At 55.5% G+C, this 15168-nt stretch overlaps 1 protein-coding gene across 2 annotated transcripts; it reads left to right on the top strand.

Annotated features, from left to right (window-relative positions):
* The first annotated feature begins 1773 nt into the window (after nt 1–1773).
* Nucleotides 1774–14994, top strand: LOC132008158 (adipose-secreted signaling protein). Of its 2 annotated transcripts, none has more exons than XM_059386570.1 (6): nt 1774–1922; nt 8720–8836; nt 10222–10364; nt 12979–13117; nt 13995–14117; nt 14345–14994. In XM_059386570.1, exons 2-6 carry the CDS (start codon nt 8818–8820, stop codon nt 14443–14445), a joined length of 525 nt encoding a protein of 174 aa, XP_059242553.1. In that variant the 5' UTR covers nt 1774–1922; nt 8720–8817; the 3' UTR covers nt 14446–14994. The 2 variants fall into 2 exon arrangements, with proteins under 2 accessions (XP_059242553.1, XP_059242554.1); XM_059386571.1 differs by lacking the exon at nt 1774–1922 and adding an exon at nt 2261–2351.
* The last annotated feature ends 174 nt before the right edge of the window (nt 14995–15168 follow it).

Genomic DNA, 15168 nt, shown 5'->3' on the forward strand with positions numbered 1-15168 from the left:
GGTGAATTTTGCCTATGAGAGGAGAGTGGGAAGGACATTTGACGTAGAAAGATAGCATAAGGAGGGCATCAGGAAATCAATGCCTACACAGACCCAGAAGGTAAAATCAATGTGAGAAAATAGGGATTGGCGGGCACAACAACAAGGTGAATGTGCCAGTCTCTGGTCCCAGGCTATAATGTGAGCCCACGCAGTTAGAGCTTCTGATATTTCAAAAGGGAATAAGAAGGGAAAGAGGGGGAAGAGGAAAAAGAGAAAGAGGAGAGGAGAAAAAGGGAGAGGAGGAAGAAAAAGAGGAGACGAGGAAGAATTAGAATCTTAAAAAAAGCCCCGTGTGGGCTAAACAAGATAGATCTGCAGCCTGCTTTGGGCCAGACTGTCTGCCAACTTCAGAGGCTGAAGAATAGAATAGACATGGGAATGCACTTTTTTTGGGGGGGGGGGAGAGGATAGTGGGGCACATGGAATTGTGGGTTTGGGTAGTTAGAAAGCATCTGACAGAAGCGGATGGTCTGGGATCAGAATGTGGAAATCTCTCAGTGCCCACGCTGGAGGGCAGCATCTCAAACGCCAGAGTGCGCACCAATCACCCAAAAATGCTTCTAAAAAGTTTGTGAAGCTCTGCTGGACACAGTCCCAGCACACGGAGGCTTTGGAGCAGAGGAAGGTGTGATGGAAACAATAGCTTAGAAAGATTAATTTGTCAACAGTGAGGAGACCAGACACCATGGGATAGGTTAGGGACCATAGGGATCCAGCGGAGAGGATACGAGCCTTGGCGGTTCCCCAAAAGGCGGCGACATTGGAGGTCCTTCTCGACCCTCAGCCCTGCCATACCATCTCTCCCATGGTTACACCGATTGGGAGACGGGAACCTCGTGCAACGGACAGTTCCCCGCACGCAGTTTAGGGACCCTGTAACAGACTGCGAAATGGGGGAGGGGGACTGTTGTTCAAGGACAGCCAGGCGCCTGGCTGAGCCACGGCTGGAACTCTTAAAGACCCTAGGGCCACGCCTCTCGCTCCCGGGCTCTTGTGCAGGTGCCCACACACCACGCCGCTGCGCTGTGCGGGGCGCCTCCCGCTGTCATGGCGACCGCCTCCATGGAGACCAGAAGCAGAAGATGTGGTCCCCCGAGGTTCATCCCGCCTGCCTTCTTTGTTCTGATGCTTATTCGGGCCGGCCGGGCTCCCAGGACGCGTTTCGAGTCAGCAAGAGAGCGCTTCCTCCAAGGAGGGGGGATGGGTGGAAGGGGAAGAGGCTGAAACCCGGGGGTCGCCGAGTGGGAAGGATGGCGGGTTCCTCAGCTGCGAAACAGGACCTAGTGATGCCCATATCGATGGGCTTGTCGATGCGGGCTTGGAAGCCTAGGGAGAAAGGAGAAAGACGACCTTTAGGTGCCCCACTATCTCTGAGTTCGGACTTACGGCCGCTCTAGGAAACAAAAGCCAGGAGAGCCCCCTTCCGAATTGGGGCCCAGGCGGGAGGGCAAACTCCACAGCTGAAGTTGGAACGCAGGCGGGGACTACTCTAGACGCTCCTCCTTCCCTCTTCCCTTTCTGGCCCACACTGGCGGCGGGCCACAGCGGGCGGCCGGGCTGCCTTCATCGCGAGAACTCGCCGAGCCGTGGGTGGGTGTGGGCTGGCCTGGCGCAGCCGTGGGCCCCTTGCATATGACACAGTGGCGCAACGCCTGTTGGCGGTTCTCTGGCGCCCGCTTATTGGTCGGAAGCGTCCTCGCCCCACCCCCTCGGCCGGCCAATGGGCGGGGGTGGGGGGCGTGCCCGTGAGGCGGGAGGCGGCGGTGGCGGCGCGGGGATCTTTCCTCGTGCTCGGCGTTGAGCCCCCGCAGCCGCCGCGACCGCCACGGCTGCCGCCGCGGTGGACCCTGCCCGAGCGGTCCCGGGGTGCGCCCTGCACGGTGAGACTGCTTCTCCTCCAGACATCTCCCGGTTCCGCCCCGTTCGCTGAGGTCCCCTCCGGTCCTAGGCAGTTGGTAACTGGGAGCCCACGGAGCTGGGGAGGTGGCTCCGCACTGGAGCAGCACCCGGGAGTGCTCCGTGGCATCTGAGCTGGGGAAATGTCAGCCCGGAAGCCGCGGGTGACCGTTAGGTGGTGGAGCGGGGATATTTTCCGCGGCGCACTGTCGGGGGCACGTGTGACACAGTTAGGGCGGGGGCGTAATGGGGTCAGCACCGTCAGCATTCCCCTCCCCACCCCCGCTATTGTCACCGCCTCAACGTGTGACCTTGGACCAATAGCCTCTGAGCCTCTCCTGCCTGGACGCCTTCGGGGAGGAGGTCGGTGATGTCGGGGAGTGCGGGCTCCTGAGACTCCTGCGTCAGCAGAGGTGAAGGTGGGGAGGGCACAGGATTATCTCTAGGGGACAGAGCTGCAGCCTAGAAGCCCAGGAGGGGTGTGATGGAGGGGGAGCGTCTACCTGCATCTGTTCCCCTAGAAGATAAGAAAGGGGCGGTGATGAGGCACCACACCCACAGGAATGGAGGCATGAGAGGACAGGGTCCTAAATCTGGGCCCTTGATGCCTTTGGGGACTTGGCCAGCGCCTCCCCATCACTACAGCAGAAGGGGTTTTATTTAGATTCTGGACTTGGAACCCTGCTAGACTGAGAAGAGAATCCTTGGGTTGCCTTTCCTCTTGAATCTTCTCGCTGGCAAGTGGGGGTAGGGCATTTCTCTTCCCAGGGAGCTGAAGAAGGTCAGGGGCAGGTGCCATCCCCTAGACCTGGCCTGGCCTCTACTTCTTGGGGCCTTCAGGTGACGGGCTGAGGGCAAGACCGGGGTGGGACAGGCAATCTGGAGGCTGGAGGGGTCTAAGGACCCTCAAGCTGAGGCATGGAGGATGGGAGGTTTTGAGGAGGGAATGGACATTTTGGGGAGACACCAGGGTGTGGGATAGTGGGAGTCTCTTCCCCAGTTGACCCCTGCTTGTGACAAAGAGAACACCATACTTATCCTTGCACTTTGGGCCTGTGGAGGGAGGAGGAATTGGAGTCACATCCAGAGAGAGTAGATGTAAAACTGCCACAAACAAACCTGACATCCAGTTTTGCCTTTTCAGGCCTTGTTCTAAGTATGCAGTCCCCTCACTCTGTGCCCAGACCTATGTCAGGTTCTGGGGTCAGCAGGTCAGTGTGGTCTCAGTGGGAACCCTGTTTATAAGCTGGATTTTTTTTTTTTTTTTTTTTAAGATTTTACGTATTTATTTTGAGAGAGAGAGACAGGAGAGGGAGAAACACTCCCTGCAGAGCAGGGAGCACGATAGGGGGCTTGATCCCAGGACCCTGAGATCATGACGGGAGCTCAAGGCAGACACTTAACCCATGGAGCCACCCAGGTGCCCCTACAAGCTTGAGCTTTAATGGGAGACTGGACAGTGCTGCTGGACTGAGTGCTTAAGCCAGGATTTAGCCCTGGGCTATGGGGAGGTGGACAGCAGAGTCAGAGAGAGTGGAAGGTTATGGAGTTTTGTGGCTCAGGAAGTCCTTGAACAGGTTGAGAATGGAGCTGGAGGAATGAATGAGAAATGAGGCCTCAAGGGTTTGGGGCCGTGCCCCCAGCCACAAAGCAGAGGACGAGCTGGGGCTGGCCCTGTGGTGCCTGTGATCTGGGATCTATCTGGGGGCTGCTTACGGGGCAGGGAGGTGGTATAGGGGTGCAGCTGTGGGATGGGGGGCCAAGGTGGCATGTTCTGGAGCTGCACTTCACCACAGACAGACTGTCTTGGCCCTCCCTCCAGTCTGGAGCCTTGGGGCCAGAGTCTAGGGCGCTGAGAACCCTGGGTTTCTGTGTAACTCCATTGGTCCATCTGTTTGTTCACTTGCCATATTCTTGGGCCTTCTCATGCCAGAAGTTCTCTGGGCCTGGCTGAGCCCTGCCCTGGATAGGGTAACCTTGAAACAGTCTTTCTCTCTGAAGCTTCGAGGGACCTCAGCTCTCTGTCTCCCAGAGAGGAGGTTCTTTCAATTTTTCTGAGAGTAGCTGAGAGCCAGAGAAGCCCCCAGGGCCCTTGTTCCAGCTTTCCAGCCCTCTGCATCCTGTGACTGTCCGTGGTATCACAGGTGATCTGTTGATAGCCCAGCTATGCTGGGGAGGGGGTTCCTTTCGTTTTTGTTGTTGGGGTGGGGGCATTTCTCACAATATATGCTCCTTTTACCTCTTTCTCTGTTTGAAGGGGACAGACTCTCAGCAGTCTGCTCTCTGGCAATCCCTGGGGGACCCTGCTGGCCTGGGAGTGGGGGAGGAGGAAGGCAGGAAAAGGGAAGGGGGAGGGTAGCCCCTGAATCCTTGAGCTGTTTTCTGAGAAGCCTGAAGTCCCTGGGGCTCCCCTCTGAGGGCCATTGGTGACTGTTCCAGGATTAGCCTGAAGAGCCTCTTTACCAGTGCTGCCCTGAAATTGCTGTTGCTTCAGAAACCGGGCCTTTGGGGTTTGCTTTTGCAAAGATGAGGGCGGAGTGGAGAGTGGTGTCAGAGCTTTAGGTGTTAGCTACACCGAACCCTCAGAGGAAGAGGTCATGGCTTATTCTTGTGGCACAGAGGAGGAAACTGAGGCACAGAGATTCGAAGTAACTTCCCATGCTGCCTGAATGTGAACCAAGACTGCCGGGCTCTGGAGCCCATGCTCCTGACCATGGCCCTGCTGTCTCTGGGGGGCTGTGCAGCTTGGGCTGCATTCAGGACTTGGCTGGCATGGCAGGAGGCCTGGGGTCTCCAGGGGAGTTCCTGTGGACATGGCTGCAGCAGGGGAAAGTGGATACCCTCTCTTCTTGCCTCTGATGAGGAATTGTGTTTGGATGAGAGTCTGGCTCCCAGGGGATGGCGACTGACAGGGCTCTCTGCTGAGAAAGGAAGCTTGTTTTTTCCAGCCTCCTCTGGGCCCTTTAAGTCACTTGCCTTCCATCTCAGTGTTCTCACTGCCCAAGGGTTACGGGCGTGCCTGAATGCCTGCTCTGTACTGAGCTCCGGGCAGTGTGTGAGACGCTGAGGCTGGTCTTGCCCTCAGTGGGCATTCCATCTCAAGGGGAGTAACAGATTGTGGCAAGGCCAGAATAATGCCCAGCGGGAGGCTGCATTCTGTGAGATGGGGGGAGGGGGTACCCTCTTGGGGCAAGAGTTGGCTAAGAGAGTGGGGTGGGGAGTTCCTCTTTTTGAGAGCTTCCTGTGTCGAGTCACTGGCTTTGACATGTCACACCTACCTAGAGTGCCAGCCAAGGGGCATCCTTGGGTTCCCCTTAGTTTGGTCATTCATTCATTGAACAAATATAAACCAGACACAGCTGCTCCCTGCCAGGTGCTGGTCCGGGTCCTGGGGACACAGAGTTTGGCAAAAACATAGTCACTGCCCTGGTAAGGTGGGGAACATGAAGTGATCCCAGAGGGGGCAAACGGGGGATCCTTTTAAAGATTTTCAGGTCTGTCTTGGGATAGGAGGGGGACTGAGGCTAAGGTATGGGGTGGGGGACAGGAGATTATTCCTGGTTAAAGGGAGGGCCTGAATGACACAGGCAGCCAATAGGCAGTGGCTTGGTGGCAAAGACAGAGAGGGGGTCCTGCAAGTCCTGGGTCAGAATATTTGGGGAAGGAGTGCCCTGGAGCCTTTGCCCACCAGCCACAGGTTGAGTTTCACCTGGGCCTCAGGTAGTATCTTGGGTGCTGCAGTGGCAGGGACCTTGTGGACATTGGTCTTTCATTCCCATGTGGCTGGGGAAGCCTCTGCTCCCTGTGTTTGGTCATTTTTCACTTGTCCTGAATCCACTGCTTCAGGGGATGGCTGGAGTGGGTGGGTTGGGAGAGGCTTCTCTTCAAGGGCCAGGCTCTCTGGGGATAAGCTGAGCATTCCAGGGCTAAGGGGGTGCCCTTCTGGGACTGACCCCAGATTGGCCCTGAGCAGAGATAAATCAGGGCACAGTTCCCTTCCCTGGACTGTGGCCTGGAGCTAGCTTTCAACAGTTGGGGTGGAGGATGGTGGAGCAGGTGCTGGCCTGGGACCTGAGACCCAAACCTTGCCTTTCTCTGTACCTTCCTAGGCCTCCTACCTGGGGACTCTTGGTACTTGAGGTGTTTACCCTGCCCAAGAGGCGTTTGGGGCTGGGTGGGCTTATCTCACACTGGGAAGTGAAAAGGAAGTTGAGACCTGCTCCCAAGGGCAGCTTGGTACCTAAGAGACCTCCAGGTCATGTCCTTTACAGGCCCAGCCCCCAACTGTGAGGCCACCATGTGGTTTCTTTTCTTTCCCTGAATTAGCCAAAGTCATTCATGGGTTATTCATCTCTAAATACTTCAGCGGACATCTCTGGAAAATAAGGGCATATGTGTCTATACGATACAATTCCATTATTTCACCTAACAAGATTAGCTTTTCTTTCTTTTTTTAAAAGATCGTATTTATTTATTTGACAGAGAGAGACCCAGCAAGAGAGGGAACACAAGCAGAAGGAGTGGGAGAGGGAGAAGCAGTCTTCCCGCTGAGCAGGGAGCCCAATGTGGGGCTCAATCCTGGGACCTTGAGATCAGGACCTGAGCCTAAGGCAGATGCTTAACAACTGAGCCACCCAGGCACCCCTGCTTTTGTTTCTTAATGTCACCATCTAAGATCCATGTGAATGTCCTATTCACATTTCCCATTCCCAAACATCCCCTAAACATCCTTTTTCTTTCTTTCTTTTTTTTAAGCCCCCCCCCCCCCCCCCCGCATTTATTTTTCACCTTGTAGCTGACGTGGTGGAAAAAACCAGGTCAGCTGTCCCATTGAGTCCCCTTGCTTCTTGGTCTCTTTGTGTGTTAATTTAGAGCAGTGGTTGGCAAACTTTCTGTCAAGGGCCAGACAGTAAATATTTTAGATTTTGCAGGCCATGTGGTCTCTGCAACTACTCAAAGTAGCTTTGCTTTAGTGCAAAAGCAGTTTTAGACACCACGTAAACAAATGAGTGCAGTTGTGTTCCAGTAATATTACAGAAAACAGGCGGCCGCCTCAGGCTGCAGCTCGGCCAGCCCCTATCTAGACCAACTGCTGCTCCTTTATTTTTCTTGCAGTTTGGGGGAAAAACCAAAATGATGGGTCAGTTGCCCTATAGAACATTCTGGCCTTCTGGGTTTGTTTTGTTGCTTTCCCCAGGAGTCATCTCCTCAGAGATGTCACTCACCTCAGCGTTTTCAATAAGCCAGAAGCTAGGGGTTTCCTTAGATCCAGGTCAGACATTTTAGGTAGGACCCCCTCGTCCGTGATGCTGTGACTTCATGCCCCCTCCCCTCAGGAAGCCTCTGTGTGTTAGGTTGTCCCACTGGGAGTGACAGGAGATTGACGAGTGTGTGTCACCACATCCTCTGTTGCACACTTGTTTCGGTCCCCTGAAGTGTCCGTGGGGCACTGGGCATCTGTGAGTACCTGCTTCTGTCGACCTTTGCCCTCAGGGTCGAGATTCCCCTGCCTCCCTGCCTCCAGCTTTTGTTTCTTTGGTGGTTGCAGAATTGTTTAGCATTTGTTTTTTCTTTTGTTGTTGAATAGTGAGAATTCTTCTGTAAAGAAGGGTTTTCCTTTAACCGTAGTCAGATGATTTAGTTACCTGAAAGGCTAAGAGGCAGGCTGAATGATTTCCCTTTGTTGCCAATTTTCTTTCTTTCTTTTTTAAGATTTTATTTATGTGTTTATTTTAGAGAGAGAGAGCTCCTGCGTGTGGGGGCATGTGGGGGCGTGGAGGGCAGAGGGGAAGGGAGAGGGACACCAGCAGACTCTGCACTGAATGCAGAGTCTGACTCAGGACTCTGATCTCACGACCCTGAGATCCCACCCTGAGCAGTAAGCAAGCAAGAGTTGGGTGTTTACCCTGACGGCGTGACCCAGCCACCCATCCTTATTACCAAATTTTCAGAGTGAAGACTTAGGGTATTGCTACTGTCAGTGGTGACAAATGAGGGTTTGGGTTTGTTTATTTTGGTTTCTCTTTCTGTAATCTCTGTGAATGTTCCAATTTTATGTATTCCATCTGTTTCCATTAGTTGGACTCATTCTTTTTCTTGATGCTTATTAGATGGACCATCAAGGGCCAGGCTGCTCACACAGGCTTCCTGGAGATGCCTCCTGCTGCCCCTGCCCTGTGGCTGCCCAGGGGGAGCTAAGCCAGCCCAGAAAATCAGGCCAGAGGCCAAATGTTGCATTGCCATGGGGCAGCCCCTTCCCCCGGCCCTGAGCCATCACCTGGAGGGAAGCTCCAAGAGCCCATCTTATGCGGGGGGGCCCCCATTCTTACTCTGGATCAAGCATCCTGACCCAGCTGCACTGGGTGTATAACCTGAATAATGTGGTGTCTGGCTGCTGGAGGGGAGAGCCCCTGAGATTAGCAGCATGAGAAGTGGCCTCTGAAAAGTGCCAGTCATGTCCCTTTCCTTTCCAAGCTGTCCTTCCTGCCAGCTTCGGGTGGGTTGTGTAGTGGCGCTTTGGCACCCAGAAGTTGCAGTTCGGCACATGCTGGCAAGGCTCTGGGTCAGTAGGGCATCAGGCAGGCATGAGGGCTCTTGGGGATTGTGGGGAGTGGGGGCAGAAGCCCCCCCATGCGAGAGGATATAGGCAGCCCTTGGCTGTTGAAAGCAGGGGGTTGGGTCTTAGTGTCTTCCCCTGAAGGGAGGTCTCTGCTTTGCTTTCCACCAACCATGGGCCCCTGGGTGGCCTTGACCCTTGCCTTCCTGACTCCCCACCCTTCAGGCTCCTGCTGGTGTCCCCGGAGCATGGGAGGCTGCTGCGCTTGAGCGGCGGTGCCTGGCAGGAGCTGCATCTCTTACCCCGTGGCAGGGAGGGCATCCATGGCTGCAGCCAACAAGGGTGAGTGCCTTCCGGCTGGGCAGGGTTTGCACCAGTCTTCTAGTGGGCCCTGGCGGGAGGGTTCTTGTTGCATGTGGGGCCTGCATCAGCTGTGTGTGTGTGTGTGTGTGTGTGCGTGTGCGCGCGCGCGTGCGCATGTCTGAGTGAATTACATTACATCAGTGTAATTATACCAGTGTTTGTGCTGGGTCCCGGCGCTCACCCAAGCCTTAGCAGGGAACCAGAGACTCCAGCTGGCTCCCTGGTGTGCGGGTTTATGGGGGTGTCTGCCGTCCAGTCCCCATGTTCCAGCTTCCCTGTTCTGCTGTGGGGACTGGAGGGCATTAGAGCCTTGGGGTGAGCCCTGAGGCTGACGGGGTAGGTAGGGCCCCAGGAGGCCCCAGAAGGGAATTTGGGTTTCTTTCAGGGTCCAGAAAGGCTCTTCAAGCATTTCAGGCAAGGGAGGCCAGGTAAAATTTGAGGGTCAGTTCTGGGTGGGGGCTCAGCAGGAAATGTGGGGAGGGGTCAGGCTGCCCCCTCCTGCCTCCTCAGACCAAGCCAGGCCTGGCCTAGTCCCACCAAAAGGGCTCTGGGCAGAGGTCTTGGGAGGCCCAAAGGCTGTGGCTGTGGGCCAGAGAGGATTGGGGTCCTGTTTATGGGAACATGCGCCTCCCCCAGCCTAGGCCGTCCCCCCAGCTCCAACTGCTCTGCCTGTCTCAACTCCTTGCCTCCAGGCCTCGGAGAACCGGACCCAGCTAGGAACAGCTGATGGCCTTGTGTGTGCGTGTGTCTTTTTTGGGGGGGGTGGTGGTTAAGTAGAGGAGGGTAGGGTGTCTCTGGGAGGGGTCTGGGAGGCTCCCCTGGGTAACTCCGTCTTCCTTGCTGGTGATCAGGGATGAGGTTTAGAGCCTCTTCTAGGTGGGCTCAGTGTGTTTTTTGGCCCCCTTTGTTTCTTCCACCTCCAGAAAGGTCTCATAGAGCCTGCTCCAGTCCCTGCCCCCTCCTCTCTCAGGTTGGGGTCATCAGGAGGGGCAGGCAGGGGCCTTGGCACTGATAGACCTGGAACCCAAGGCCTGGGGCTGAGTCTGCTGGGGCTTGCTGAGAGTCTGCAGGACTGCCTCATCTCCTCTAAGTAAGGGGTCATACTAGCTAATCCCTGACGCACCCATCCTCAGGGTGCTTATATTTTGTGGGAGGACTGGAAAGGTAGAGGGTCTTAAGCCTCATGACCTCCAATATCCATTAGGATGTGGCTTAGCCCTGAAAGGAGCCCACCCAGTGGCTGCTGAGTGATGTCAAGGGCAGTTGTAGAGGGTGGGGGAGGCATGGGGTGACATGGGGGAGTCGTCTCCTGGGGGTAGAGGAAGCCAGCAGCTCCTGGAGCCTTCTCCTCTTTCTCTTCCCAGGCAACAAGCCCAGAGTCCGGAGTATCCGCTTTGCAGCAGGCCATGATGCAGAAGGCTCCCAGAGCCATGTCCACTTTGACGAGAAGCTGCATGACTCTGTGGTCATGGTCACCCAGGAGAGTGACAGCAGCTTTCTGGTCAAGGTATGGGCCCTCCCCCCACCATCCGCCTTGCTCCCTTGGCCTTTGCCTAGCCTTGCCTGGCTTCCTGGGCCTGTTTGTTTCATTTCCTTTAAGTGGGCTTCCGAGGCACATCTTGGTCCCTCCCTGGGCCTTGGTTTCCCTGTCTGTAAAGTGGAAGGTGGCAAGACTGCAACGAAATGAGTGCCTTTAGGACGTTACTCCAACAAAGTGGGACAGAGCTGTTGTCATCAGTGTCACCCCAAGAGCAGTGGTGGAAGGTGGTGTTCAAGCCTGAGGTGCCCAAGGCCTGGGTTCAGGTCCAGGCCTGCTGTTCTGGCACTGGGACCTCGGGCAGGTCACCTTAGTTTCCTCTTCTCTGAGATGAAGACCGTTCACACCCCACTGAGTTGGTGCAAGCATGAGGTGAAAGAATGTGTGTGACATATACATACACACATCTCACATACAGGTGTGACACATAATTTTGCTGATGACAGGGTGTGACTTCCATCACCCCCCCTTTGCCAAACCTCTGGTGGCTTTAGGCTCTCTGCGGTTTTAGTGTCTTCTTATCACCCTGTGGTCTCCTGGTGGGAGTCCCGTCTCACACACCCTCCATCATGGCTTCTCTGAGTGTGGGGCACCAGCAGATACCACATCCACTTGGGAGGGGCAGGAGGAAGTGTCTGAAGGGGACAGCATTGGTGGCAAAACAGGGAATGAGGCCCTTAGGTTGGATAGTAAGCCAGAGCTCTGGAGATGAGTGGGAATGCCCCAGCCAAGGGGAGGGCATCTGGTCCTTCGGGGCCTCCCTGAGGAGGGGCCCAGATTCATCATTTCTGCCCAACTGTAAAATCCTCACTCTTTTCCTACAGCTAGCACCTTCGTCCAGGGAATTAACGGAAGGAACCAAAACTTGAAAGAATAGCTCCCTCTCCCCCTGCCCCCCCCTGCAAAATCCATTGACGTCCACTAGGGAAAATCTGGAAGCTAGAGAAAACTGTAAAGAAATTTAAGAGTGCATACAATCATACTGTCCAGACAACAACCACAGTTAATAGTTAATATTTTGATGTGTGCCATTCCAGGACTCTTTTTTTTTTTTTTTTTGCTTCATTTCCAAAAACAAAAAGTTGGTATCACAACAGACATGCTGTTTCTTGCTTGTGAACCATCTCCTGTCTAGGTCAGTAAATAATTTTCTACGAGATTTTCAGACTGCCTGATAATTCCATTAAGTATATCATCATTGATTTAGCTGGTTCCCTATTCCTGGTATTATGAACGTTTCTATTTTTTACTTAAATGGAGCAGCAACGAGTGTTTTTTGAACATTTCTAAGAGTTCCTCTGGAAGATTCTGTAGTTGGTGCAGCTGGACCACAGGGTCACCATTGGCAGGACAGCCAGAAAGGCCTCTTGAGAAATGTGTCCTCCACCTGCAGAGTGTGGGAGCCCCTGGGCTGACCTTTATCATGTGGTGATGTCTATCCCGCTGAGCTAAGTGCTTCCCGCATCGAGTCCTAACAAGCCCCCGAGGCCTGGACTGTCTGACCCTTGCCACTGTGAGCACATGCACCTCCGCACCCCACAGAATGCACTCTGGCTAGCCGGCCTGTTCAGCAGCCACCCCATCTTGTGTCCCAGTACGCGACTGGACTTAGCAAGGTTGGCATCTGTTTCAGGGGGCACTGCTTGCCAGTCACTGTGTATGAACAACGGAAATGGCTTGGGCCCGGAGTTGGGGCTCTGGGCACACTGAGCCTTTGAGTGGTAGGCAGACATCCACGTTCAGGTGCCGGTGGGCCAGCTGGAGACTGACACAGATGGTCTTGTGTCTGTTTTTCTTTCTTTCTTTTTTTTTTTTTTAAAGATTTTATTTATTTATTTGACAGACAGAGATCACAAGTAGGCAGAGAGGCAGGCAGAGAGAGAGAGAGAGGAGGAAGCAGGCTCCCTGCTGAGCAGAGAGCCTGATGCGGGACTCTATCCCAGGACCCTGAAATCATGACCTGAGCTGAAGGCAGAGGCTTAACCCACTGAGCCACCCAGGCGCCCTTGTGTCTGTTTTTCTAATTCTGTCTCCTCCTCCTTCCCGTGCAATCTGTGTTGCCCATTATCTCCATGTGAGTGATGAGAGGACCAGTGTCCCTGACCCCAGGCTGTTGGTTCTTGGCAGGTGCTGGCAGGGGTGGGGCCAGGTGAATGGCCATCTTGTGGGACTTTGAACTTCCCCTTATGGGCAATGCCAGGTGCTTGCTATGTGCCACAGGTGGCAGGAGTGGCTAAGAGGCCTCGGGAGGGCTTTACCCAGGCCACACTGTGTGGTGTCCCCACCAGTCATTGTCTGGCTTCCATGTCCTCATCTATAAAATGGGCCACCATATACTGTGGGGCCCATGAAATAGATGTTGAGTAGCAAGCTGGAGGGATGAGGTCCTCAGGCAAAGGGCTTGGAGCCACTGGGCTTGGGGTGTGGCCAGGCTGGAGTGCTGGAGGGAGTTAGTTCCCCCTCTGGGATCCCTAAAGCAGCAGGTACAGGGGCTCACAGGATCCTAGGTGGAAGGAGCTGCCAGGCCCTGGGGAAGGCTGAGAGTGAAGGTGCTTCCCTCTCTTCCCCTGTCTTCTTGCTACAGGTTGGCTTCCTGAAGATCCTGCACAGGTATGAGATTACCTTCACTCTGCCCCCAGTGCTCAGGCTGAGCAAGGATGTCCGAGAAGCTCCAGTCCCCAGCCTACACCTCAAGCTCCTCAGCGTCCTGCCCATCCCAGAAGGTGTGTCCCCTGCTCAGGGTGCTGGAGGCCTGCTGTCCTCCAGCGGGGCCTGGGTGGGAGTGGGGGTGAGTGCATGGGGTGCGTCCTCTCCCCCTTCCAGGGTGGATGGGCAGTTCAGAAGTTGGGGGACATGAGGCCTTTTTACAGGCTCGAAGTGTTGCATCTTGGCAGGTCCCATACCCCAGGCCTTGTTCCTGGACAGAAGTCCATGGGCTCGCACTACCGGCCTGTGCCTGTGCATCACATGGTAGTTCCCTCAGTAAGGATGGGCTCTGGGCCTCCAGCTCTCCCTCCTGCCTGCCCCTCAAGAAAAATCTGCCAGAGCCCCAGGAATCTTGGGCAGCTACATCCTAGCACCTGTCAGTCACAGGCTTTGGACTTGGGGCTGCTTCACCCTCCCCTGCCCCTCCCCCAAAGGCTAGGGTGTCAGTTTCATAGTATGCTGACACCCCAGCTTCAGTTTCACGTTCCCTGACTTCCTCTTCAAGACCTTGCCCCTGCGGGGATTTGGCAAGCTCCCTCAGGCCTTTACCTCTTGCCACCTGATCTGCTGAGGGCTTGCCCTGTGCCTCTTCCCCATCACCCCCTCTCCCTGTCTGCCTTTTTGGGGAATCAGCGGGCCCTCCTCCTGGAAACCTGAGTTTGACCTTTGGAGCCCTAATGGGGTTGTCCACAGGTTGGAGGCATATAGAGCTCAGTGAAGAGTGGGAAGTTTCCAAGGCCTGTTTGCACAGCCCTGGGGATGGCGGGGGATAGGTCCTGGGCTGTCCTCGCTCCTTTGGAGGAGGTGGCCAGTCTTGGTGGCAGGTTGAGGCCAGTAAGTGCTGGGTGGGGTGGGGTGGGGGGGAGACCATGGAGGTGCTGATGACCTGGGCAGGTTACAGCGTCAAGTGTGAGTACTCGGCACACAAGGAGGGTGTCCTCAAGGAGGAGATGCTGCTAGCCTGTGAAGGAGGCACCGGCACCTGCGTGCGAGTGACAGTGCAGGCACGCGTCATGGGTGAGCTAGCGAGCCTTGGGTCTGGCTATGGGAGGGGGGTGCCAGCTTGGCTGCAAGGGCTTTCCGCTCTCCCTGTCTGAAAAAGGTGTCCTTACCCTGGCCTAGGGTTCGCAGGTGCCTTTCTCCTGACTCTCCTAGCAGAGCCTAGAGGAAAGGGTGGGGGGTCTCCTAAGAGTGGGTGGGGCCAGCGGCCAGCCCGGCATTCTGATCTGTCACCTGCCTTGCAGACCGACACCATGGCACACCCATGCTGCTTGATGGGGTCAAGTGCGTGGGTGCTGAGCTAGAATACGACTCCGAGCACAGCGACTGGCATGGCTTCGACTGAGGCCTGCGGCCCTGCGCGCCTTGGGGCCCCACAGCCTTAAACCCCACCTCATCTCCCCGAATGCTGTGTGATGGTGTGGCTTCCTCACCCCTCCCCGGGGTGGGGGCGGGGGTGGGGTGTCCAGGGGCCTCTCACCTCTGCCTTCATTGTGCCACCTCCCTGCCTCTCCTGTGTCCTCCTCTCCCACTTCCTCCTCTCCGTGTGCCTCAGTCTCCTGCTGGATGAATTGGGTTGAGCCCCCAGGGAGGCTATCTGAGGAGGGGAAGGAGGGGCCTGGGGTGGGTTCTGCCCTCCCCCCACCCCAAGCCATAGGGGCTGTAGCCAGGGCTTGGGAGAGGAGGGAGCTGGCTCTGTGACGCCGTGGTCACTCCCGTTATTGCTGCTGCTGTCTGGCTTCTGCCGTCCTGTGCCCCCTCCCTCTTTCCTACTGCTGGCCGAGCTCAGTCGGAGGGAGGCACAGCCCCCATGTCCTAACCCCCAGGTCTGTTACTTGGTTTTTAAAGGACTGATTGAGATAAAACCCTAAAGAAATAAAACTTTCAGTGGATACCAGAGGCTCGCCAGTGTTTGTTCTCCAGGGCTCTGAGAACACCCAGTCCTCTACAGATGGGCTAAAGAACAATTTTGGCTGTATTATTCTTTTAGGAGACGAGGGCACTCCATGGTATTCTAGCACTTAGCCCCAAAAGAAGTATGCAAGCTAGGTATTTTAAGCCTGGGTAT

This window comes from Mustela nigripes, unplaced genomic scaffold, assembly GCF_022355385.1.
Source record: "Mustela nigripes isolate SB6536 unplaced genomic scaffold, MUSNIG.SB6536 HiC_scaffold_75, whole genome shotgun sequence".
Lineage (NCBI taxonomy): Eukaryota > Metazoa > Chordata > Mammalia > Carnivora > Mustelidae > Mustela > Mustela nigripes.

Coding starts and splice junctions, on each gene's coding strand:
- LOC132008158 (XM_059386570.1), top strand. Junction 10,365..12,978: donor ACAGCAGCTTTCTGGTCAAG/GTATGGGCCCTC, acceptor TTCTTGCTACAG/GTTGGCTTCCTGAAGATCCT. Junction 13,118..13,994: donor CGTCCTGCCCATCCCAGAAG/GTGTGTCCCCTG, acceptor TGACCTGGGCAG/GTTACAGCGTCAAGTGTGAG.